Source organism: Diadema antillarum, unplaced genomic scaffold (genome assembly GCF_040938485.1).
Source record: "Diadema antillarum isolate AM-2024a unplaced genomic scaffold, OU_Dant_1.0 seq00000460_RagTag, whole genome shotgun sequence".
Lineage (NCBI taxonomy): Eukaryota > Metazoa > Echinodermata > Echinoidea > Diadematoida > Diadematidae > Diadema > Diadema antillarum.
This window is the reverse complement of record NW_027271431.1, coordinates 2926235-2952709: the sequence shown is the minus strand read 5'-3', so window position 1 is coordinate 2952709 and position 26475 is coordinate 2926235. Positions and strand designations below refer to the sequence as shown.

Below are 26475 nucleotides of genomic sequence, written 5' to 3'. Positions count from 1 at the left end.
GTAACTGCATTTGTATTTTGTGGTTGTGTCTAACTGCCAAAGTAGTTTCAAGTTGTTGAGGTGAGGTTTGTACAAAGTTCAAGTGAATTCATCAGACTAGAGTTTTGAGTGTCTTTTCCTCCCCTTATTCTTCTTCTCTCTTTTTTTTTTTTTTTTTTTTGGTGGGGGGGGGGGGGGGATAAAATTGCAGCCAGTCACTGTAACAATGCATTGAAGCTGCAAACTACATGTAAAACCAGAAATGTTTGCGTGCATTTTAATTTCACGAATTTCGCGAGAGAGATAGGCCTACTATATAATGCCAGTGGCAATTTGTGAAAATTTCATGCTGCAAAAATATCTTGCTTTACAGTTTTAGAAAATTGATGGCTGTGCTTTCATAGGAAACTGACACACCAAAATTTCAAGGTTATATTCATGATAGAGTGCTAAACATTTGGGACTCACAAAGAGAGAAAAAAACACTAGGGAAGTATTCAAGGACAACCAGTTTACCAGTGTGCATTTGTTTGACTGTTAGAAATTACTGCCATCTGCTCTGTCTGTCAAATACATTTTGTAAACATTAATGTAGACTTGTTTTCTGTTGGATGTGTAAGGATGAAATATCCCACGGCATTTCTGACAATACAGATTGATTGTTGATTGTTATTGTTAAAAACACAAACATATTGCGGGCTTAAAATTTGATTGTTTTAAAAACAAGATTCTTGTCAGGAATCAAAAATCAAAAATATTAAGCAAGTTAACTTGAGATGGTGTGAGGATATGTGATACCCCTTAAACAAGTTTGCTGTTCATGATCATTGGATAGACTAAAAGGATTGATGTGTGGTTCATGCAGCTAACAATCACAAGTACTGGGGATTTTTGTAATATGTGGACAAGAGCACTGTTCACATGCTCTAGCGATTCCAAATGGTTACCGTTCCCTCGCTACGTCCACCTAGTTAGAACCCTTAGTGATTTTCAGTTGATATTTTCACTTAACATAATATCATGATGTCATGGCTTGACACCCCCCCCAAGCCGGCCTGATTTTTACACCTCATGACATCATCTCTCCTAGAACTGAGGTTACCCCGTTGAGCATGGACTGATTTTGCTACAACACGCATTTCCCATAGACGCCTGCCCGAGTATTCTCGGAACTCATCCTCAACGGGTTAAGATGAAATCCCTCGTAGACACATTCTTGATTCTGGTATTGAATACGCGAGGTAGCCTGGGGCATTGGCAGTTTCTTCAAATGACATCATTACCATACAGTCCACCACGTGGATGAGCAAATCAAAAAGTCCTTATTTGTGATAATATGAGGGGGTCAGAGGTCAGCATGATATAGGTCGACTGTCTACCTCACATGGTCCCCTTCCCCCCCCAAAAAAAAAAAAAAAAAAAAAAAAAATCTACAAAGATTTTCAAAGATTTGAAATGCAGGAATTGTCACAAAAGTCATTCTTCGTCTTTTAGAAAGAAAGAACCAAACATATTGTGCACATGTTAATGGTATGAGTCATGGATTATCAACAATGTCTATTGGAAAGGAAGCATTGTCTCGAAAAATTGTCAGGAAACAGAACTTCCTATGTCTTAACTACACTTCTGTGATGGAAACCTTGTTGAAAGGAGGCACCTGTTTTTTTATCTTTAAATGTTATTTGTATCTTCATTGATGAAAGCAATCAGTTTTCAGTGTAAAAGCATTTATTGTACATACATGTGCATAACTATTGGCATAGTTAGATGAAAAGAATTACGTTTTACTGAATCACTGAACATGATTCTCCAAAGAAAAAAAAGGTTTTAATTATGTAAAGTATTAAAGACTTCTGTACACATGTGCAATAACAGCTGAGCTCTGTAAGTGCACCAAATTTAATGTTTATTTTTGGTGAGTCTACAATCCCTGATAAGAAATCAGAACAGGACTGTGAATTAGTCACAGATGTACTTGATTTATTCTATGCAACAGCACTGAGGGCTGTTATCTTTAATCACTTTATGGGTTGTTACATCCATTGCCCTTAATCATGTCCTAAGATAGTAGTGGCAGCTCAATGCCAGAAGGATGTTTGAAATGCATAAAAGTCTGGGGTGGAAGGTAGCGTCCTTTTGGCTCTCAACAGACGGGTCACCATGATCTTCAGACAGGATGGGGATAGGAAGGAGATGGAATAGTCAAGGAAGTGTAGAATGGAGGCAGGCGTGAATACTTTAAGCTATTCTGGAAGGCCGTTGGCACTGATTCCAGATTATACGATGGAAAGGAGAGACACCAGTCATGCCGTGACACAATTCCAGAAATGCCATCGCAGCTGCACACAAGTTATCACCAAGGATGCTACAACATGGCCAGAGATTGGAATAAATACAGTATAGGCCTTCCTATATACCTAACTTGATTCAATCTGTGCTGCGACAAACCTGTCATCACAGTGTTTTGGTCAATTTTATGAGAGAGTAGTACCAATGAATCAGGACCAACTCCAACCTCTTGTTCTTAGAGATATGCCCTACATATGAGCAAAGATTTACTGTCTTTCCTGTAAGTTTTTGTTGGAGTGGTTGGGGAAATGTACACCAGGTTCTTCAAGTAGTAATGTAACTCACATCTGCAACTCATTGAGGTTTCAAAACTTTCAGTTGTAGTGCATTTATCAACAATGTTGAGTTTCTCCTCTGAATATGTGCTGGTGAATTCAAGAGAAAGCAAACCTATATTACAAAAAAAAAGCTATGCCCACTTACAATTGTGATTGATGAATTTCATTATTCATTCTCTCTTGGCAAGACAAATAAGCAGAGCCCACAATTCATCATGAAATGCTGTCAACTGAATCGCTAACTATGTATTGCACAAGTCATGATTTCTCACACTTAGTTTCTGATTGAGTTGTGATGTTTTCTTATGGTTGCTCTTTAAAGTATCGATGACTTGTGACTTGTTAAAAGTCTGTCTCCTGCTGACATGCCCTCTCTGTCATCACCAATCTGACATGTCAATATTGAAATGTGCCTTAATAGACAAAGTATGGAATAAAACTTTCAAATTCATCTTTTTAAGAGATAGAACAAGAATTGTGATTGAACATCCCTACACCTGCCTTGACTGATGGGAGTACCACCAGTGTGCTCTGTTGACATTACACAACGTTGTCTCTAAATCTTTTTTCCCCTTTTGCTTTTTTTGCTCATAATGCAATACAGTTACAAGATCACTGTTTTTAGTATATGCCAATACAATTATGAGATCACTGTTTACATATTGTTTTTCAATGTACAGTTTGTACATGTAAGTGGGCTCTTTGTAATAAAAAAAAAAAAGGATCCTTTTTTTATTATCAATGCATGAATGCCAGAGCCTTATTGTATAGACATTGGTTTCTATGTGATTTTGTTTCTGTTTCTTCCAGGTGACCAGATGCTACCACCACCAAAAGTTCTTGGATGAGAATGCCATCTTCACAGACCTCATCCAGTATGTCTATGATCCTGTGGAAAATGATGAGGTAGGACCATTTCATATTTGAGTGTGCTTTCTTTCCAAAAAAGACCATGTCCATATGCACACACTGCCTCTATACGTGTTTGTGAAAAATTGCAGAGAAAAGAAACAAAAAGTCTCCAGCAAACAGTGCACTATTTCTAGTTTCTCCATCTTTGTCTTCACCTGCTTATGTCTGTAATGTGAGCCACTCTGTAATTGTGCTGTAATGCATACTGTATACACGAAATATTTCGCGAGGTTTTTATTTTCGCGAATTCCGCAAGTCAGGTGCTATTTGTGAATATATAGACACGCGAAAATATTGACTCTGACCCCGATATGAATGTGACATGCATTTTATGTATGCATTCTCCATTCAGTACAGTACTCCACAATTGCGAATTTAACCACTCGCGAAATCGTCAGGAAGTCCCCACTTGCGAAAATTTAGACACGCTAAATATATGGTGTATACAGTGTAGCGTATTCTCTGGGTTAATCAATCACGTAATGAGAGGAAGAAGTATGTTGTTCATCTTTCAGTCATTGCTGTTCTAGTTTTGGTTTTGGATTTGGTTATTTTGTTTGTTTGTGTATGTATTTGTGTGTGTATGTGTGTGTGTGTGTGTGTGTGTGTGTGTATGTGTGTGTGTGTGTGTGTGTGTGTGTATGTGTGTGTGTGTGTGTGTGTGTGTGTGTGTGTGTGTCACCCAAAGTCTCTTTTCCAAGAATTATGCCCTAATTCAAAACCAAACAGACAGCACCAATCACAGGTCACATGATTCAACACAAGCGTCAGTTTGGGAAATTGATCCTTTCCACGTCAAGAAACAGGAAAGGAGGAAGAATTTGAGGTAGATTTTGATAATGCAGCAGGATTCTTCCTCGGGATATGTTAGCTCTTTGAAGGTGAAGTTTAAGAGCAAATGTCAATGTTCTGGAAAATCCTCCAGAAAAATGTCCAAGCCAAGTATGCCAATTAAGAGATAAAGGGGTATGAACATAGGTTGGACTTGGAGAAATAGGTCAGCCATGGTTGCCACGGCGACCATGCCATGTAGACCAGTGGGCCAGGAAGCAGACAACTGCTCACTGATTCGATGGGGAAGGAAGCTAGAAAGAGATTTTGTGGCAATTTGGGGATGCATTGTTGCACACGAGGGTGAGATTTGTGGGAGATACATGTCGAGTGTGGTGGGAAGGCACGCTTCTTTTTCTGTAACCCCCTTCCGTAATCAGTTATTAAGGATTTTGGCATGAATTCTGATATTAGCAATTTCACCACAAGAATGGTCAAAATTCATTGTCCAAGCAAACAAACTTTTGGTATTGAGAGAAGAGACCCACATTTTTTGCCAAGCTGTGATAAATATTTTGTAGTAAATTTAGTGTATGCTTAATATTGACAATAAACATATCAATGGCAGTTGAAAGATGTAATGATAGGTTTATAGTATAAAAACATCTCTCAAAGCATGTGACAAAAGAATAATTTGATGCATCACACAATAGTCATACGACCCTTAAATAGCATGTTTTGGAATTGAATGGAGGAAATATTGAGTGATGCTATGGCATGCGGCTCACACCCATTGTGTATGACACTCATTGACATTGTCCCAATTTCAGTGCTTAGGAGCCTAGACTGTCTCAGTTTTCTTTATTTGTGAAAGTATTTATCCCCGCATTGGCATTCTTCTAATTCCTTCCATTCTTTCTTCCTCCTTCCCATACCTTTTTCATTTCTTTACCCTTTCCCTCATTCAATTGCGTCGTTCATTCATTTGTCCATTTGTTCATTATTTTGTTCATTAATTGATTGATTCATTCATTCATTCATTCATCCATCCATCCATCCATCCATCCATCCATCCATCCATTCATTCATTCATTCATTCATTCATTCATTCATTCATTCATTCATTCATTCATTCATTCATTCATTCATTCATTCATTCATTCACCCATTCATTCATTCATCGTACATACATACATACATAAATAATACTCTGTGGGAAAAAAATGACAATTCTGACAAGGACCTGAGAGGCAAAAGTGTGAAGAATTTCATCCAGTCCACAAAACACTGTGACAGCAGTCTTGTAGGGTACTGTAGTAGTACTTTGGCTTTGTAGTACACCCTCGTGTTGTCATAGGAAAATAGATCTGAAGAATTCTTTTTAATGTTTTATTTGCAGCGTACATGTAATTCTCTGAGGACCTCTGTCACTACATTTCCAAATTCCTGAAAGTGTAGCCTCCAAATGTCATTCTTTAAAGGCAGGCCCCTTTGATCTACGTGTACGATATTATCAGGCTTAATGTGTAGGGGGGTGACAAGAAGTCAGGATTCAATGTTGGCATATAGACTTTATAACGAGAATATCCTCTCCAGTTGAGTGGCAGGTTTCGATAGGAAAGATGCCCCTTTTTTTCTGTCGATGTATGCTTGGAGTTCATATGAACTTCCTCTTAATATTTAAGTTAATTTTGACAGAGTTTAACTGTGACATTATTTGCAACCAGTTTTGCAAATTAAACAAAGCAGTAATGTTATCTTGTGACAGCCTTTTCAGTGGTTATAAATGACAGAATGGGGGATTATGTAGTCAGAGAAAAATACTACAAATTTTTGTTGATAACTAAGCATAATGCAATCCCTCTCCCTCGGTGTCATCATTGCAGTTATGACAACTCTTATATAATGTGATGCAATTTATCATATTTTATGCCATTTCAAACAGAAAATAAAAGGAAGATTTGTTCAGAGGTAGATGGATGACTTATATAGATGTTATTTGTTTATGTATCTGTTTCTTTATATATCTATTAATTCTCCTTCAAGCAGGGTAGTCCATCAGTTTGCCAACTGTTCTAACAAGGGGCCCTGCATACGTATAATGAACCCAGAGTATGTAACAGTACAAAGAAAAAACAAAAACAAAAATAGAAGTGGAAAACATAGGTATATGTACTTCAGGGTAATGATATCATTATCTCAGCTAATTTGCATATCATATGATCGAAAATAGTCTCAGTCTGTATGCGGAACTTCATAGCTTTCTGAAACCATATCCAATTTCAATGAAACTTTCACCATTTCTTTTTGTTTGAATAGACTCTGTTGATTATGATCAATGTGAACATGGCGTGGTGTCCCACTATAGGGTGGCCATTAACCCCTCCAGTGCCAGTGAGTCAAATGTGCACAGATTTCACACGCACAGAACTGTGGACAGGTAATTAATGTGGCACGCAGTGGGTTGAAGACGACCACTCTCCCTGTGTGTATCCAAACTCTAGGGCTTCTGCAGGCCTAGCAAGCTTGCAAGCATATGGCATGAGGTGGAGAATACAGCTAAAAAAACACAACCCAAAAAAAACCTCACTCTGAACACACTTTCAATGAATTAAAACAGTTTTAGGAAAATGTATTCATCTGAATATGATGAAATAAAACAAAGGACACTGAAGGCATGCATAGATATTAAAATTAGTTGTATGATTCCGACATTTTTCATATGCTTGTTTTGTGCCTAAAGACTACTGGTAATTAAATGTGTTTATGTAAGCACACAAAATGTGAGAACATTATCTAAAATATCTCATGCCGAGTCAAGTGTAGGATGTTTCTATTAGGAGAATGCAAATTGCTTTTGGTAGTTCCTACAGAAAAAGAAGAAGGAAACAATTTAAAAAGCAACGTACCAACTCAAGAGATCATACCTGACATGAAGACCCGGTCTATCATAGCATGGTTTCCTACAGAACTCCCAACCACGAAATGTCACCAGTATTCAATCATTCTAGGCACTCATGCTTTTTAAAGGGATCGTATAGTTTTGGTTGAGACCTAATTTTCAGGTTTGTAACATTTTTTCGCGAGATAACGAGAACTTCTTATGAAATATGAAAGAGCATGTAATTCTATGAGGAATTCAACATTTATTTGATGAAATTGATTTTGAAATGGCTGAGATATCTAAAAAAGACGATTCTAATAAAGTGTGGGACCCACGCTTTATTACGATCGCTTTGTTTTACTTTGTTTTTGGATGTTTCAGTCATTCCAAACCCGATTTAATTCAAATAAACTTTGAATTTCTCTTAAAATGGTATGCTCTGTACTATTTAATAGAGTGTTTTCTTGGTATCTCGAGTCCAATTCTCATCTCCACCAATACTGTACCATCCCTTTAATTCTTTATCTGCTTGTATTATGACAAAAAGAAAAAGTTTATAAAAAGTCTACCTCTCCCCCTCCTCTTCCTTTCTAATGTTCTCTATCTCACTTTCCATGTCTTTTTGAGGGACTTTCCTTGAACCTGAGACCTGTGTGACAGCTATGTGGGGAAGATTTAAAGAGCATGTTCCTTGTGGTTTCATGCTCAAGATGTATGTCAACAGCTGAACTGAAGTTAAAAATTTGATAAACATTGGTACTGGCTCAGTAATTACAAATTGATCACTGAAAGAAGAATAGCCGTACGATAAGGGCAAGATATCTGTAACCTTGATTGATTCTCTCCATTGTGGTTTGTGGTGTAGTGCCAACTGAATTTATCTGATATGATTGTTTGTCTACCACATTCTAGCCAGTCACATGCAGAACATTAGTGAACCACAGCTTAAAGGTGTCGGTCAGATTTTAACCTTCTGTTTAAAACGATGTCAATTTGCAGATGAATGTGCCCTAAGAATCTTGCAAAAGGGTACCACATCATTTCAGTTTGTATTTCCAGTTACTTTACCGGAACAAAATGCAAATTGATTGCATATTATGCAAAGGCAAGGTTATTGAACTGGGGTAAACTCCAACAGGGTCAAAAGTTTCCCTTCTTTTTTTAACATCTGTACAAATTTGATTTCATTTGGCTGCATTTGAGCAAAAGAGAAAAACGTCTGCGGGCTTTTTCTATTGTTGTCTACCTGTGTTGTAATGTATTGTTAAGTTTTCCATTGATACCTGTCCACACTATGATCAATTGAGTAAATGAACAAAATGGTACAGGTGTTACAAAAATCAGCCGTAACATTGATAGTAATGATAATAATGACAAATAACGGTGGTCATTTGTCGGCCTATAGCCATGAGCAGGTTTGGCTTTCGACACTTATGGCACTTCGCCATAGCCAATTAACTACACGTGGCATGATACACAGGAACCAAGGAGCAATTGAAAAACAGTGAGAAATGCAAGTAATGTATGGATAATTATAGAGGTTGAATACGTATACATGTTATAAGTTTTTAATTTGAATTTATCTGTTTCTGAAATTTGTTGAGTAGTCTTTGGAAGATGGTTCCAAAATTTTAGACAGATCTCAAAAAAAGTCTTCAAGAACTGTCCTCAGCATTCTCTGGGGAGATCATTTCAAAGTTAGTGTTGTTGTTTTTTGTGGGTTTTTTTTTTTTTTTGGACAGATCTCCTCAGCACTTTATGCCATTTTTTTTTTTCAAAATGAAGAAGTTATTGACTGTAGAGTTTCACTTATTTCATTAAGCTGTGGTGGCAGCAGCAGACACATAATGCCACTTGGATGAGGTGAGGATGTCATGGTCGCACAAGTCTCCTAATGACTCACAAACAATCTTTCCTAATAATGTAATTTTGTGACAGAAATATCAACAAGACAAAATTTATATTCTTTGCATCAGTTTTTTTTTTCTCTCTAAGAGATAACCTAAGGGAAAAGGATGTACTTGTTAAATCATGGACCAAAAGCATGATTTTTATGATATTTTCGTACACATACGAAAGCAAGTGTTGTGAGTTTACAACATCATCACCTCATTGTAGACACGTGAGACTTCAAAATTCTATTACTTTCTTATCTTTAACTCCTATTTTGATGAATCTTGTGCCAATCTAATTGTCTGACTTTATTCTGTTTTAGTAATTATGTGGTGTGGGATTACACTGTTATTCTCTGCAGAGCTATTAAACACATCAGTGACAAGAGGCAATGCGGTCAAAGCCTCTGACAGTGTGATGTGTAGCTGTATCCCTTCTCAGTAATGAGTTGATACCTTTTAATACCGGCATTTAATTGTCTTTCTTTGCTATCTGGGCCCATTAAACGATACATGGAGTTGTGGCGTAGAGAACAGTTCCGGGCGTGTTAATGACCAGTGTAAATTGTGATGTAGATAACAATCAGAATCCAGCCTTGTACACCTTGTGATCACTGATCATTGCAGATGGCAGGCAAGTGGTAGGGGGAGTGGTAAGCGGGTCACGAGTTTGTTTACATTCCACTTGATGCAAATGTCTCTGTTAAAGTTGATGCAGGACTCTGTCTGACTGGCAGTCACATGTTGTATGAAGCCCAATGTTATATCTTCATAACTTTAAAAGAGAAAGTCATTGTTAATATGGTCACATGATAGATTTACTTCTTGTCTGACCTAGCTATCACTTACCTCTTCAATGTCTGAGGTATGACACAGGGTACCATGTCTCACTGATAGGGTGTTCAGACGCAAACAATTTATACTAGAATGGTATACCTATACCAAAACGGTAAAGCTATACAATGAATTTATACGCCTGAATGCTGACTAATGAAACGACGTATAACGAAACCACATGTAATGAAACGACAGTCACAGCATCATTTTGAACTAGAACTCAATAACGAATCAGCATTCCATCGTGTCCAGTGTGCGTCTGAACATATGGCGACCATAGAGCGGTATACAGTAACTGGGTGGGGCTTAATGGGAGCGCGCATGAAAGATGACCCCATAGCTGTCACTCATGACCATAACAGCATGCGCAGTGGGAAACTGCACGTCTATACAATGTTTTCCAGAAAGGTTGAGATTATCATATGAACGGTCTGTCAGCTATGATACAATGATTCTACATACGTCGTTTCTTTATCGAGTTTTGGTATTAACTGGCTTGTGTCTGAATGGGGGAATATGAGAAAAAAAGAGGTAACTGAAGTCAGAGAGGGCCATAAACAGCAGGCATATTATATTGTAGACTACTGTCATGGATGTCATATTACCTGAATCATGGGCAGTGCATTATTTTAGACCCCTCATGAAAAACAACAAAAATTTAGACTTTGAAACGGTCTATGCAGATCTGTAAATAATGTTTTAGTAGTATGATTTGGATCTCAAGGTCAAGCAATTAGAATTTTTACAGCTTCATTCACTCTGTTCTGGTATCTGGTAGAACTCATAAAACTGTCAGCGTCCGGGCTCCTCTATCTGTAAATCAATATGTACCCTCTGACAACATTGGTATGCCGCTAGACTTTGTCTACTCTTGTTTATGGAGCAGTGTCACTAGGCACGTGGAGAGCCCATAGGGCAAAGTACAACATGTATTACTTATTAGACATTATATCAGGCATGTGCATTTCACTACAACATCTGGCTACAACATGTATTTATTAGACACTACAGATGTATGTCAGGCTTGTGCATTTCAGTGGTAAATTTACCATACATTGGTAAAATGCATTTTTGTTTCAATACATCTTTCTCTCAAACACTGGTACAGGATTCGGCTACATGTGCTATTTTACATGGTGAGTAGAGGGAGTTATGTCATAAATACAGAGATATATTCACCTTATATAATGCTACAGCAGTGACCCACTGCATTTTCTGGGTTAAATGTGAATGTTAATTCACCAGCTGCAGAGAGAACCCTGTCTGATCCTGAGGTATCATATGCTTCACTCACATGTATTGTTCAATAACATTTGTTTTCTAAATTACTTCTAAACACATCTTTTCACCATTTCAAAATATTAAACACTTTCAATCGAAACACTTCATGGATTTGTTTTCCTCCTTTGGTTATGGTACATCATTTGTATATATACTGTAAAACACCATAAATTCGCGGCATGAAAATTTCGCGAATTGGAGCCGACGGCCTTTCTTGCAGCAAGAAATTTTTGCGAATTGCCACCGGCATCCAATGCATACAGTGTAGAAAAGAACTTTTGGGCGCATTTTAATTTTGCGAGTGTTGATGCTCGCGAAATTCGCGAAATTAAAATGCACACGAACATTCCTCTTTTACAATATTCTGTATATATCTGACAAGTTAGGAGATGAAAGCTACAGTAGCGTTATCTTGTTAAGTATAACTGGATGTGAACACCAAGCCACTTTTTATGTTGACCACTCACAGTGAAAGTGGCATGATTGTTGGCATTGCGCTACACTGTAGGGAAAACAAGGCATACACCTATCAAACAGGCTACAGATCATGAAGAAATTAGTTGGCATTATCCTGAAGAAAGAGAGATTTATTACCACCCTGACCGTCCATCTTCGCAAATTAGTGATCATCAAATGAGGTTTACTCAAGATGGTGAGATGCGCTTAAAAGTTTAGTTTGTGACCACAAAAAGAAGTTTTTTAAGACAGTTACATATGTTTATTTGTGGAGAAGGCTACAAGCACATAATGCTAACTTCATTCACTAATATAGACAATACTGCACTCATGCTCTTTAACAGGGAGAAAAAGATCTCAGTTTCCTGTTCAAATTTGTTTCATTTCTTCATCTAAAAAGATGGCTGGATAGTCCATATTCAGCTTCACTAGTTAGTCTTCCATGGGATCCAGTTGGTTGTGAGGCAGGACCACTTCACCGGGTTATGCACCCTGCTCTTTACTTTGAACAAGTGAAGTGAGATCGTTTACATGAATGAGTTGTGACTCTCTCATACACGGGACCTACATTTTATGTCTTATCCGAGGGACAGAGTGTCTTGCCTCTTACTAGAGGGAGGACGATGTGATTACAAACAACATTGCTCAGTTAGACCCCAGGAATCGAACCTAGGTCCTTTGTATCTGGAGGCAGACATGCTACCAACTGAGCCAAATCAACATCCTGCAAGTCAAGTAAATAATGGATATACCAATGATGAATACTACCTTGAAGGCATCTTGATGATTTTGGTGGTGTTTTTTTTCAATGTTTCTAGGTGGCATCACTGGTCATGGACAGCACCGAGTCTCTTTACCTGGAGAGGGAAGCTAGACGCTGGGCCACTCAGGTTGCCAAAGAATCCAACCGCATTGAGACGCTAGCCAGACGGATGGATGAATGTCAGCCTTATGTTAATCAACTCAGGGTGAGTCTTCTGATAGATAGATAGATAGATAGATAGATAGATAGATAGATAGATAGATAGATAGATAGATAGATAGATAGATTGATAGCCAGACGGATGGATGAGTGTCAGCCTTATGTTAATCAACTCAGGGTGAGTCTGCTGATAGAGAGAGAGATAGATAGATAGATAGATAGATGGTAGATAGATAAATAGATAGATAGATAGATAGATGATAGATAGATAAATAGATCAATAGATGATAGATAGATAAATTGATAGATGGATATACAATAGATATGGAGGTAAATAGATAGATAGTATACAAATAATGAATGTTTATGAGTGCAATGGACAGAATATTTCATGAGGTGAAAGATGAAATGATCCATTCAACTCGGCTGCACCTTGTTGAATGGATCAAACATTTCATCTTTCACCGAATGAAATATTCTGTCCATTGCACGAATGAAAAACATTTATTATTTGTTTTATATAACGCCTAAAATAGATCATTGTCACTTGATGTTTTATCAATTTAGAAACAAGAGAAATCTGAGATTGCGAGAGTGCTCGCTGCGCGCTTGACGCTAGTGCGCTGTCGCATATACACACTGCAAACGCAAGCGTTTTACACAAGTAGTGTGCAGGGCTTTCAGCAAGCGTGCAATGGAGCAAATCGTATGGATCCAAAATTGCACGGTAAATGGAGCCACAATAACACGGATGATGACGTCATAGTGAAATGGGCCGAATGATCAATGTCAAACAACCAATCAAATGACAAGGATCTCTTCAGGCGTTATATAACAACAAGTATGAATAGATAGGTTGATAGATTAATAGGGAGGTAGATAAATAGATCTAGATAGATAGATAGATAGATAGATAGATAGATAGATAGATAGATAGATAGATCAGAAGATGAATTGAAAGATAGATAGATAGATAGGTAGGTAGATAGATAGACAGATAGATAGATAGATAGGTTGGTAGAAAGATACCGGATTTATAAATTGAAATATAGTGGTAGATTAATGAGGTAAATGAATATGTTGTTAAGTGCCAGCTTGAAAGCTGGATTGATGGATGGGTAGATACAGTGGATGATCAATAAATTTATACCAAGGTAGGAATACATAGGTAGCTGTAGCTGTAGTTGAGGTGTGTATGTTAGGAATGGATAAATGATTGAATTGCATGCTACTGTTGATGGGTTGATGATTCCTCATGTTTTCAGAAGAGATGATGCATAGATTAGCCAAGACAGAGGAATGTACTCATATGTGAAGAGAATGACAAAAGAGTAACAGTTACATCCCAGTCAGTAAATCCAAGCATATTTGCCCTTTCAGCTGATTATCTCAACAGCATATATGGTTGATGAATACTGAACGATTACGAGTTACGAGTTCTTTGGAATGCTCGGTTTTCATCTTTGACAGAGGTAAATAGAACGCCGGCTATAACTTTGTCATTTTCTTGTCTCTCTGCTGTATCGATACCATGTCCACCAAACAAAGAATAGGCACAGTCCGCAATCGTCTTGCTCATGTCTGGCATCGAGGAGGCAGTCTCCTTCCAAATTTCATCATCACAGCTATGAATGTTTGAACCTTGCATCTGGTATACATGTTTCTTTGGCCTTTATGTCTATCAGGGATCCGATAATTCCTCAGACAGCGGCTTCTCCCAGGACAAAGACCCGGAGACGAAGTTGGACACTCTGAGGGAGGAGCGGAGGATAGCCGAGACCAACAAACTCAAAGCAGAGGCCAAGCTTGATGTCATGAGGAATGCAGGCAGTAAGCATTTAAACCCATTGAAGATGAGTCCCGAGTATACTCGGGCCAAGTGTCTGTGAGAAATGTGTGTTGTAGCATAATCAAACCGTCCTCAATGAGTTAATCTATCCCTACCACACAAAGCTGTCTATTCCAGCATAATAGTCTCCATGCTGTGAAATCAGAAATATGCGCGACTTAAAACATTCATGAATGGGACTGGAACCGACATCCTTTTTCATGGCATAAAACTTTAAAGAACTGTCACCCATGGAAAAAAAGAATATATATATATTTCGTGGCTCCTCACAACATTTGTGAAAGTTTCATACATGCTAAAATTTTCCGGTTTTACAGTTTGTAGAAGGGCAAAATATACCATTGAAGAATTGCTAGTGAGGCTGTGTTTTTTGGTTGTTTTTTTCACGGTCTGTCCTGCCTTCAGTTATTTTAGCTACTACTTCCGCTGTGAGTGTATGATGATAATAGTAATAATGATAATAATGATGATGATGATGATGATGATGATGATGATAATGATAATAATAATAACAATAACATCTTATATAGCACATAATACAAGCATAAGTCTCTATGGGCTTTACATTCATAATATTATGCGTTAAAAAAGATAAAGCATAATCAGGAGTTCTGTTGGCGATCTGTTCATTCTTATCATCATAGAGTATGACACCCATTGAAAAAAAAAGAATATAAACACCGTTCTGCAGACTGCGACTGCAGACCGTGGGTGCAGTGATGCATTATGCGTCATGTGTGTACTTGTCACTCCCTGACTTGAGGCAGGTGGCTGAGAATCGGTGATAGATGTAAGACTTGACAGCTTGCTCGTTTGTACCCACCGAGACCTCCAGTTGTGATGATAGGCAAGATTTCAAAACTAATCATTATACACTAAAGTTTGTATCCAGGGATCGAGTGAAGGTAATAACAAAGTATCATAATTCTCAACATGACATATACCAATTTGCAAGCCTAGTTTATGATTTATCACAAATTTATTTAAACAGACCCTGACCAGTGTTAATTGAAGAGTCAATTGGAGGGATCATAACTGTGTATCAAATCCCAGCCAGTGATAGTGTTCAGGAGTTGTTGTTTCAGTACGTGTCTCTTGTTTGCTTCTGTTTTTGCCATAAGTAATTTAGTGTCGCCATTAGCAAAGTGAGAATTGAAACTGTGACCCCTTGGAAGTTTATGACTATGAGGCGTATCATAAACTTTAAAGGTAATCTAAACATTTTTGGAGACAGCGGGGAAAACAGAAAATCTCAGATGGCCTGCTTTTGAGATGCTTATCTTTGTCGCCTTGTTACTTGCCGCAGTTGACGTGGAGGAGTGGCTGAACAGTGCCTATGAGGCGATGGCGAAGGAGGCTGAGATCGAGGCACAAACACAGTTGCAGCAGCAACACAACCTACAACACCAGCAACACCGGCTGGAGGAGCAGCAACACTACGAGTCCTCACAGAACATGGATGATGAGGTGGTAGAGGAGCAGGGCCATGCCCCCCATGTGGTAAGATGTGGGAATGTGTGTGTGTGAGAATGTGTGTGTAAGATATGCTTGTGTGTATTAGTATGTGAGATTGGGTACTTTGGTCGGTATGCAATAAGTTTCCATTGTGTTTGCTGCACGATTACATTTCATTTCAGTTATTATCAGTAAAATAAATGAGATACGCAGTGTTTTCATTATAAACTTTTAATTTTTACTTCTAGTGCATGAAAAATATATATATATGGTGCACAGGAAGGAATTACTTTTGATTACATTGTCTCTGAATTATGTAAATACTTTCTACTGCTATTTTGTATAGAAAGATTAGTATACTCACTATTTGAATGGAAATGAAATACATATCATTAGGAAAAGAAATGTACCTGTGGTTGTGTGAGTGAATGTTTGGGAGGGGGGCGTAACCTTCATATGCAAAGGAGGAGGGAGAGGATCACTTCTCAAGGGACAGAAAAATGAATCATTCTGATATTGTGATACGTACCACAGTCTACATGAAAAAGAAAATTTTCAGAAATATGGGAGTGTCAGGGAAAGGTGACTAGCAATATCATATCAGTTTATAGGAGGTTGTTGCTTTTTGGAAATGGTGAATTTTGATGGCAGGATAGCATCTACGTAAGTCTGAAATTTTTGACTAAAGCTGTTTATTTCAGGAACCAAGAGTAATAAACATGCATTGCAGTCAAGGTTTGTTTTAGTTTCATGCTCAACAATAAATTAAAATAGTAACATTGTGAGCATGATATAACTGCCATCTTTCTGATTGACTAGTTGTCAAATGACACCAATGTGTCAGCTTAGGGATAAATTATCAGGCTACCTGTAATCCACTCATCAGAACCCAATTCTGTGCATGGATTGTAAATAATGTAATGCCCGTGTTACTTCCATGTCTCTATGTTGAGAAATATGATTACCGCAATACTAAAACCAAGCACAATGACTACCAGTATCTTTGCTGTGCTGAAAGGTGGGTTTTGGATGTCAAGTGGTTAATACTAGGACAAGTTCACCTTCATAAACATAAGGATTGAGAGAATGTAGCAATATTAGTAGAACACATCATTGAAAGTTTGAGGAAAATCAGACAATCCGTTCAAAAGTTATGAATTTTTGAAGTTTTTGTGCAGTACCCGCTGGATGAGAAGACTACTGCAGTGTATGAATAACTTAGATGTCACATGCGTACAACAATATAAGGAAAATATAAAGAGAATTTCACAAAATTCCATCTTTTGAAAAAAGTACACATTCCCCTGACTCGTTACCGATAAATGTTATGGGTAATATTATTCCCCCTGCCTTTAGAAAGAGGCAAGTCAATTGCTCTTTTATTATGCGAAAAAAGTGAAAATATGTTGAATTTTCTTTTATATTTTCTTTATACTGTTGTACGCATATGACTCACAAGCTGTAGTAGTCTCCTCATCCAGCGGTTCCAACACAAAAATTTAAAAAATTCATAACTTTTGCATCGATTGTCCAATTTTCCTCAAACTTTCACTGATGTGTTCTACTAATATTGTTGCATTTTCTCAATCCTTATGTTTATGAAGGTGAACTTGTCCTTTAATACTCTATCTGTAATTGTTCCTCTGTGTCTCCTCTGTCCGAGCAGCGCGAGTTGCATTCAGACAGCATAACAAGCTTTGACTCGGTGGACGACTTTGTCCCGGCATACGAGGACCAGACCAGCCAGGGTTCCAGCGGCCAAGTCAAGTGTACAGCCATCTTTGATTATACGGTTAGTTGTCTGACAAAACTTTTCTGTAGGTTAAGTCACACTAAGATATCTGAATACAGGAGTGGAGAATTATTACGTCTGCCAAGTGAGGAGGTTATGTTTTCATTACCATTGGTTTGTTTGTTTGTTTGTTTGTCCGTGTGCAAAATAACTCTAAAAATAGTTAATGGATTTGGAAGAAACTTACAGGAAAGGTCGAGAATGACACAAGTGACAGATGATTGAAATTATGTAGTGATCCAGGAATTTTTAGGGAATTTATGAAGGATTTTTGATATTTTGGCAGGTAGGATCAGTGAACTTCGGAGTTCAGGCTGCGTGTATTTGAAGTTTGCATGCACGCACTAAAGTGGGTGCTCTAGTTTCCGTTAAGGCGAGGCGCACCACGCAGCTGGAAGTTTATGACGTAACAAAAGCCTTCTATATTGGAAAATCAGGTGACTTTAAGCATGCATACGTATGGATGGAAATCACTGATCTCTGTGGAAGAACAAGATGTGGAAATGAGCTGCATGCTTGGTGGAGGTCTGCGCTCTCAGAGTGCTTCTCTAGATATTTGTATTTATTCGGCTTTCAATCACAAAGATCAGTATTACATAACACAAAATCAGAACATGCAATGATCAGGTCAGTATCATAAGCTGTAATTTCAATGCTGCATTTACCATCAAATTGGCAATATCTATTTGACATACTTCAGGATCCTTAATGACTAATTTTGAAAGTAATTAACAATATACATGTCACAAGGAATACTGAAGAAGTAGTCTGTTTGTTCTAAAGATATGTGAAAGATAAATACAGCACAGAAATCAATTGATTAATGAATCACCCTTATGATGTAATCTCCAATTCGATTTGCCTCTATGTAATGACAACGCAAAAGTTTACAAATTTTCATCAAGAGTTAAAGTCTGGCATATTTTGTTTCTCACTGTGCGTCAACAACAATGCAATCTACAGGCTCAGCGAGATGATGAACTCACCATCCGGGAGAAAGATGTTTTGGAACTGATCGAGGAATCAGAGGGTGATGGATGGGTCAAGGTAGGTCGGCGACCTTTAGGTTCAGTGAAGGCATGATACATTTTAGCCAGTATGGAACATGCCAGTTAAAGTACTTTCGCCATAAAACTTTTCTTCGAAGAAGTGTATTTTGCTACTTTTACACATGGAGCCAAGAATATGACAATCATTCATTCATTTCAGTTGGCATTAAGATACTGTAAAAGGGGTTATTTTTGTGCAAGTAATTTTTATTGCTTTTGCCGAGTAAGCCGAATTTCGTGTGTTTTGATTCTGCGGAATCAAGACACTACATAGTGGTCAATATAAAAAGCAAAAATATTTTTTGTTTTTGCCCTAGTTTCTGGTTGCGCGAAATGCGCGAAAATATCCACTTTTTACAGTACACCACTGTGACATGAGTGAGCTCACGCCAACCTTCCATGGTAGCTTCTCAATGGGATGCAGCTGAGCTACAAAGTCTTCCATATTTCATAATATCTTCAGTCCAAGTTGATTTTGGTCTCCATTGCCCCCGTTTGCCTTCCCACTTTCCCCGGCATGGCAATCACACATGGTTTATTTCCCCCAAGTGATCATTTCAATTGGAAGGTGGTATCTCCAGGGGGATGAGGTGATTTGAAACTGTACTTATCTAAGAAAATCATTCTCCTGGGGGATGTTGTTGCAAAAGAATGGTCTTGTGAGTTTGGGCAAAATATATACTGATAAATGTGTGATGTATGAATGCGGCATGCCACAGTCAGCTAGAAATCTTCTCTGCTTCGCCACCAGGCCAGGAATCAGCGGGGCGAGGTGGGCTACGTCCCAGAGAACTACATTGAGGTTGAGAAGCTGCGGCTGTCCTTTAGCTCCTCCCCCAGGGGAGATGGCAGCATCAGTCAGCAGGGCGGGGTCCTTGGACATGGCTCCTCCCAGTCCTCGGTAGACTACGAGGTCCAGGCTGTCATGGCTACTCAGGGTGTCGAAGAAGACTCTGGGGAGCCTGGAAGTAAGACTAATCCTTACATGTTTATGTGTGTGTCAGAGACTCCAACTCTCCCGCTTTCGACGGGAGATCTCCCGCCGAAAGCCAATTTTTGCAAAATCTCCTGTTCTCCCGCTTGAGATTTAATTTCTCCCGCTTGAAATGATTTTCTTACTTAGTGTCATTGTATGTTCAAAATAAGCCTTAGATAGCACGAGAGAGCATCTAGAACCCTAGAGCTGGAACCTGCCCGCAAGGAACTTTGTGCTTTGTGCACAAAAAGTTGCACTGAGTCTCCCGTTTGCCAGGGGTTTCAGGCGGGAGAATCTCCAGATCAGAAGGCACTTGGGGTTGGAGTCTCTGGTGTGTGTGTGTGTGTTTCTAATTTTCTTTCTCTGCTAATGTTGTTTTACAAATACACAATATGTGATTGTATGTTTTGGGGGTCATTTATGAGGCTTTAGATTTTATACAGAAGTGGCTTAGATCATGTACTAGTAGTACTTTGATGTGGGCATCTTTTCCTTTGCAATGTATTTTTAAGGCATCAGTGGTATGGAGTTATGTCCATCAACTTTTGTCTTGGTTTGCTAGTAAATGAGTGATTTGGATGTATTCCCAAATGAGCTCTATGAATGTGATATCAGTATGTTATAAAATTACTATCAGTAGTAACAAAGCCATACCATAAAAGGTCAGACCTTCATTTTTTTTTTTTTTTTTTTTGTAGCTTATTGGCAAAATTTATGTAGATGTAAAGGTAGATTCTTTGAAATTAAAAAGATAAAATGAAAAAAGCTTTGCAGTATAAAGACAAGTATGCTTGATGGATGCCATCACAAATTATGTTCAATTACATTTGTGTGACAGTCTGCATGGTGAGAGCACTGTACGACTATACAGGGAGCTGCAAGGAGGAGCTGTCATTCGAGGAAGGAACGATCTTCAAACTGCTGCGGCGTGATGAGAATGGGGTTGACGATGGGTACTGGGAGGGGGAGCTCTGTGGAAGGATTGGTGTCTTCCCCTCCCTGCTGGTGGAAGAGCTGGTGTCAGATTCTAGACAGGGATCAAGCGATGTAAGTTATAGAACAAATTTTACCCTGTTTACACTTTGTATTAACCCATTCCTGATTCCACTTAACTATGATAAGTGTGGAATACTCACCAAGTAATATTAGTGTGAACTCTCCGTGTCCTACCCCTTTGTTTCAATGTGAAATGCTCCTACAAACTAGGCATGCTAGACGTAATTTGAAAGGTTAATGATTCCTTGTCAACATGAAAAGCACCTAATGTGATAACGTATGTTTTTTAAATCGTATCATCCCTTTAACATAATATACTACTATTCAGTGCATCAGTATTGTACTAAAGTCAAAATAACACCTGTCTTGCATGAGGAGTTTCTTCAGTATTACATGAACAGTTTCATATATTTGTCTGTTTGCTTTGATGCAGTGAAATATATACTTATGCAGAGATTATTGATTAAAAGTGATCATGAATTATGTTAGAAATTTACAGTGAAAAGAAAATGTGGTGATTGGAGCCTCTTAAAATTGTGCTACATTTTTTACTCTTCAACAAGGCAGAGATAATCTGTTCCTCAGGATATTAGAAGGCAATCATGGAAATGTGTTTTAGCAGTGCATTCACTGACATTTGCTATGTGATTCTTGTGATGGAATTTTAATCTAAAACATTTGAATGAATATTCAAAAGATAGAAATTCTGTGGTCTTACCATTTATATACTTTAAAATTCGGATCATGTTACATCTTTGGGCCTGATAACTCTTTTGTCAGCTTACCTGAACAATAAAATGATAATTACGTTGTACTCATTTTTCTTATCAGTTCTGAGAAGTTCATGAAAAGGTTGATTCATTTATAGGACTAATGTACACCAGTCAGGCATTTGTGCTTCAGAAGGTGTGTAGTGCATTGGTTGAATTATGATGATTGGAGATGAAGTTGCTATATCTTGTGTTTGTCTTCATCCCAAAGACATATCGTCAAAAATGGAGGGTAAGCTTTCCTAGTGACAGTATTTACTTTTTAACAAAAAAAAGTATGCAAAGATATTACCAGCAGACACAACACAAACATCAATGTGTTCTATTCAGTTTTATATTCAGCAACAAGTCTGTTTGTGTTATGTGTATTTCACGTATAAGCACTGCACAAGTATTTGTATTCTGTTCATTTTCTTCTCCTATTGCTCACAGCTGAAGCACAAGTCCAAGTCTAAACCCAGAATCAATCCCTACCAATTCAAGCGAGTTCCCTCAATAGTAGTCAATGACTCGCACTGCTGTTCTCGTGGTGGCCATGTTTGTCCCTCTGGTCACTCAATGCACTATGACAATGGTTTTGTAGAGGAAGACTTGAAAAATTCTTCAAAGACACGATCCTCAAACCGTCCCCCTCCTCAGACCCGCCGCGCCCCTCCCCGCTCTTCACCCCGACATCCAGGCCCCTCCCACAAGACCCGCAGAAATTCTCTTGGGAGATTACCCAAGGGATGCAAGCGACCAGTCCCAAAGAGGTCTCCCAAAAAGGGGGCCTCTTCATCCCACAATACCTGCTGCAGCAGCTCAACTCTATGTAGAGCTGATGTCCATGCGGGCCAAGTCAGACATCCAGTCCAGCCACGTCATGCGGGTAAAAAGGCTTCCACAAACTCGCAGTTTACACATCATCATCATCATCAGACACAAAACTCTCCAGCACCCAATCGAAAACGTCTGCCATCTCCAGAACCTCACCGAAAAAAATCCCATGCGCCTGATATTCGAAGGAGCCCTAAGGAACTTGGTACTCACAACAAATGGTTTCGCATCCAGTCTACAGATGACACCACACTCAAAGCTCATTGTCTCACTTCTTCTTTCTCTTCTTCCACCTCTTCTTCTTCTTCTTCTTCTTCCTCATCGTCGTCATCCTCCTCCTCATCTTCCTCGTCATCTGCATCGTCATCTGCATCGTCATCTGCATCTTCATCTCTCGTCCACCTTCCACGCCACAATCACCCTTTCTCTGCTCATTCCCTCAATCGCTCTATGAATCCCTCCTTGAACATCAATGTGAACCAGTCCTGCAACTTCACGCCATTCCTCACACCGGGGAAACAGAGTGGCAAGAGTCATACGCTGACTCGTTCCAAGAACTGCTGGGATTGCAATGACAATAGCCTCTGCTACTGCAAACCTCAGGCCCCGACTGTCTTGCCGACACGCAGGTCCCCGGTTCAAAACCCAGTCTTTAGCAGGCAGCTCTCTGATGGGGATTGCAAAACTCTTCCTGATGATCTCATGAGTGAACTGAAGCTGACCAGCATTTTAAAGAAGAGCTCCTCAAAACAGAACTGCAGAGATGGAGAATCTTCAAGCAAGCTAGGAAAGTCAAAATCAGTAGTCTTGTGCGTGGGCCAAGCCCCAGAAGAAAAACCAAGTGTTGCCTGTTTGAATAGACGCAAGGAAATCAATGACCCTAATCAAGATGAGCTCAACAACCTTGATAAGAACTACAGCAAGGATATTAAGTCCTTGAAGAAAGCCCTGACTAATGAGGTCAATAGGACGAGTAAGGCACAGATCAGTGTTACGGACAAGAAAGAAGAAGAAAAAAAGGGCAGATCTTCAAGTAGTCACGATAGTGGTTTAGGTCTTCCAGAGGATGACAGCAATGGCACAAAGGCCATCTCTAATTTTCTGAGTGGCAGAGAAGGTAGAAAGTTAAGTGCAAGCTTCAACAATGGCAGGCCATCCCAAACGGTCAAAAGTTTACTAGAGCAAAAGCGGTCGACCTCGATCCCAGATCTCAGTCTTGTGGAAGGTATGTACAGCACCAGGATTGCACCCCCTGTCAACCCACGAACAGACAGTCTGTGCAAAGGACCATCTGTTGCATCTACCCACCCCAAAAGCTCAGAAAACTCTGGTGAAGAAACTTCCTCACCACTAAGAATGTCTGCAGAGACCAAGCTTGTCCACAAGGAGAGCCAGCAAGAGTCGAGCCCCGCTGAAAAACCATCACATGCTCAGGCAGCAATCCAGAAAGATGAGAGTAGCAAGACAAAATCTCAGTCAATCACAAATCAGTATGCAAAAGTAGCTAGGAATAGAGATGACAAACAGGTTTCCAAACAGAGGAATGCCAAGACAGAGGATAACTCGAGCCTGAAGCCCGACTACACCATACCGTTGTCCCTCATAGACCGTCGTGCCGTCTCTCTGGATGATGCCAGTCCCACTCAAGAAAACCTTTGGAATGAAGAAGGACCGAGTAACCATGATCGAAAGACAAGTTGTCCAACAGCCTCCTTGATATTTCAACAAAAGCAGAAGGCTCAGAATCCTCCAAATTACCGCAAAGCCAGCTGTCCTAATCCCTTGAGTGGGAACAATGCAAGGCGTATCTCCAGTCGTGTCATTAGTCCAACCTTGGAACGCCATCTCCGAAATCTGAACTCCTTCTGGTCCCAGAATCGTGCCTCTGTAATAGTTAATAACTCGCAGGACCAAGATTCCAGCAGCACTTCCCTTGCCCCACCTCAAGGCACCAAACCCCGTAGCCTCTCACTTCGGGCCAACACCCTGCAGGCTCACAATCGAGAGAAATCTAGTAGGTCCCGTAGCTGCTCCCCTGCTAGGAACCGACAGAGTGCCCCTTCATCAAGCCTTGGTGCACTTCTAAATGTCAAGGCACCGCCCGCCACACAAGATGCACCAAGCAGCACAACAAATGTCATCCCTATCCCCTCCACCACTGCCTCCACAACGACCACCACAATAAGCAACGCCACCACCAGCACCTCACCCACATCCAACTTCAGCTCCAGCCCCGGGAACAGCCCAAGACTCTCCCGGAAGCAGGCACGCTAGTCCATTCCTCTTTCTTGCCTGCCTGCCCGTCCACTCTCAGGTGCATTGTGCTGCATTCATGACAGGATGAATGGGGAAAGGCTTGAGATTGACTTACATGGCTCCGGTGGCACCAGAGTTCCATTTCCTTCATCTAGTGCATGAATTTGCGAAGTGCAATGAATGAAAATTGTCTTGAAAGCCACACATTATTTCAGTCAGTTACTGCTATAAAGTGAGAGTCATGTGTACACGTGTGCATCCACGGATTCAGACACAGCTGCAAACATTCTAAAAATCTGTCCACGACCTTGTATCATCCTGCTGTTGAATGGTGTTTCAATGCATGAATTCGTCACGCATGCACTCTTCTAATGACCCACTCTCCCCTTTCCCTCCCCTGCCCCACCCTCCTTTACCCTAATTCTTTGAGTCATTCCTTCAATGTGTCCAAGTGAAATATCCCACAATGCATATGATTCCAAAGATATTGTCATTACTACACATCCATTGTTATTTACAGTGTTGCAACTGTTACATGTCATAGCATACGTGGATGCACAAATTGTATATTCCTCCCCATGTCAAAGAAATGATGAGCTTCTATACCTTTGCCCCTACTTCGGTCACAAGATGTGCAATCTCAGGACAGAACTTACATTTTATCCAAAGTAGGTGTCAGAGCAAGATGCAAATTTGATTGTTTACCCATAGTGACATTTTTAGCACATCAAAAAGACTCCCTACAAAACTCTCCAAGATATGATGGTTGGTGTTACAAACCTCCACAAACATGAAATATATTGATTTTGAAGATATAATTGAAAAATTGAGGTTCAACTCGTCTAAATAATTTAAAAGTGAATCCTTTAATCTCCTTCCTTGTTGTTATCTGTGCAAATCAGTACCAAATATCTCTCTGTAAGATTTATTCTTTCTCTTATGTCAAAGTACCTATCACATAGTATCACTTTTTGCTGAATAATTTTAGGAGTTTACCCCTTAGCCCCAGGCCCCCCCCCCCCCCTTCAAAAAAAAAAAAAAAAAGTGTCCTCAAAATCCTTCTGTGAATGTACTTCTGTACTGTCTTGAATTACGTGTGTCATGAATGGTTGCATGTTTGCATGGCCTGTGCACTGGTAGACTGCAAAAGAAGCTTTACACGTGCTTGAGTGAGATACGATAGTGTTCGAACCTATAATCAGTAGGTCTCAATGCTGTCATCACATGTATGGTAACTTCACCACCGGAATAGGTCACTAGCCGGGAGAAATGGAGGCCATTATGATAGCTATCATTTAAAGTTTGCATGTCACGACTGTGCCCTGTCAGCAGTTTATCAGGATGGTGGAAATGACTGAATGTCATAGATATCATTTGTGTTCATTTATGCTGAGCCAATACAGTATCATATGCTGTAAAACAAGGAATGTTCACAATTTCAGGAATGTCGCGAGAGCCAAGATTCACAAAATTTAAATGCATGCGAAAGTTCTTGTCTGCACTATAGGCACCGGATGCCAGTGACAATTTGTGAAAATTTCATACTGCGGAAAAGAAAGACTGTCAGTCCCAATTCGCAAAAATTTCATGTCATGAAAAATATAGTGTTTGACAGTATACTGATGTCTTTTTCATTACATTTCCTTGCACACAAAAAAAATCAGAAAAAAAAACATTAACGGTCAGAAGTAGAGAACACAGTCATTTTTAAGGGTTGTAGTCTTAATTTATGAATTGTTTGGGAAAACACCCCTCACATGCCAGGCAGAAATAGGGCCTACATTCAACCCAAACTTGAACTACATCAGATCTGCCATACAGTAGATATGTCAAAGCTCTTCGTTCATGATAAAAATGGATGAGGAGTATTGTAAATTGATGTTTTCTTCACAAACCAGTTTAGAAGGAAAAAAGTGATAGGCCGTTCACACAGTGCATTCATTTTCACTGCTTTT

The 26475-nt window shown here is 39.3% G+C and overlaps 1 protein-coding gene across 1 annotated transcript in view; it reads left to right on the top strand.

The window, feature by feature from the left end:
* The window catches only part of LOC139733092 (uncharacterized), a 76085-nt gene extending 51547 nt beyond the window's left edge, over positions 1-24538 (top strand). The window contains exons 9-20 of the mRNA XM_071643935.1: positions 454-472; positions 3417-3512; positions 12458-12607; positions 14247-14391; positions 15717-15910; positions 17532-17657; positions 18621-18704; positions 19458-19674; positions 20521-20729; positions 21881-21998; positions 22032-22285; positions 22748-24538. Of these exons, the coding sequence (XP_071500036.1) occupies positions 454-472; positions 3417-3512; positions 12458-12607; positions 14247-14391; positions 15717-15910; positions 17532-17657; positions 18621-18704; positions 19458-19674; positions 20521-20729; positions 21881-21998; positions 22032-22285; positions 22748-24538 (3403 nt within the window). The remainder of the gene's footprint in view (positions 1-453; positions 473-3416; positions 3513-12457; positions 12608-14246; positions 14392-15716; positions 15911-17531; positions 17658-18620; positions 18705-19457; positions 19675-20520; positions 20730-21880; positions 21999-22031; positions 22286-22747) is intronic.
* The last annotated feature ends 1937 nt before the right edge of the window (positions 24539-26475 follow it).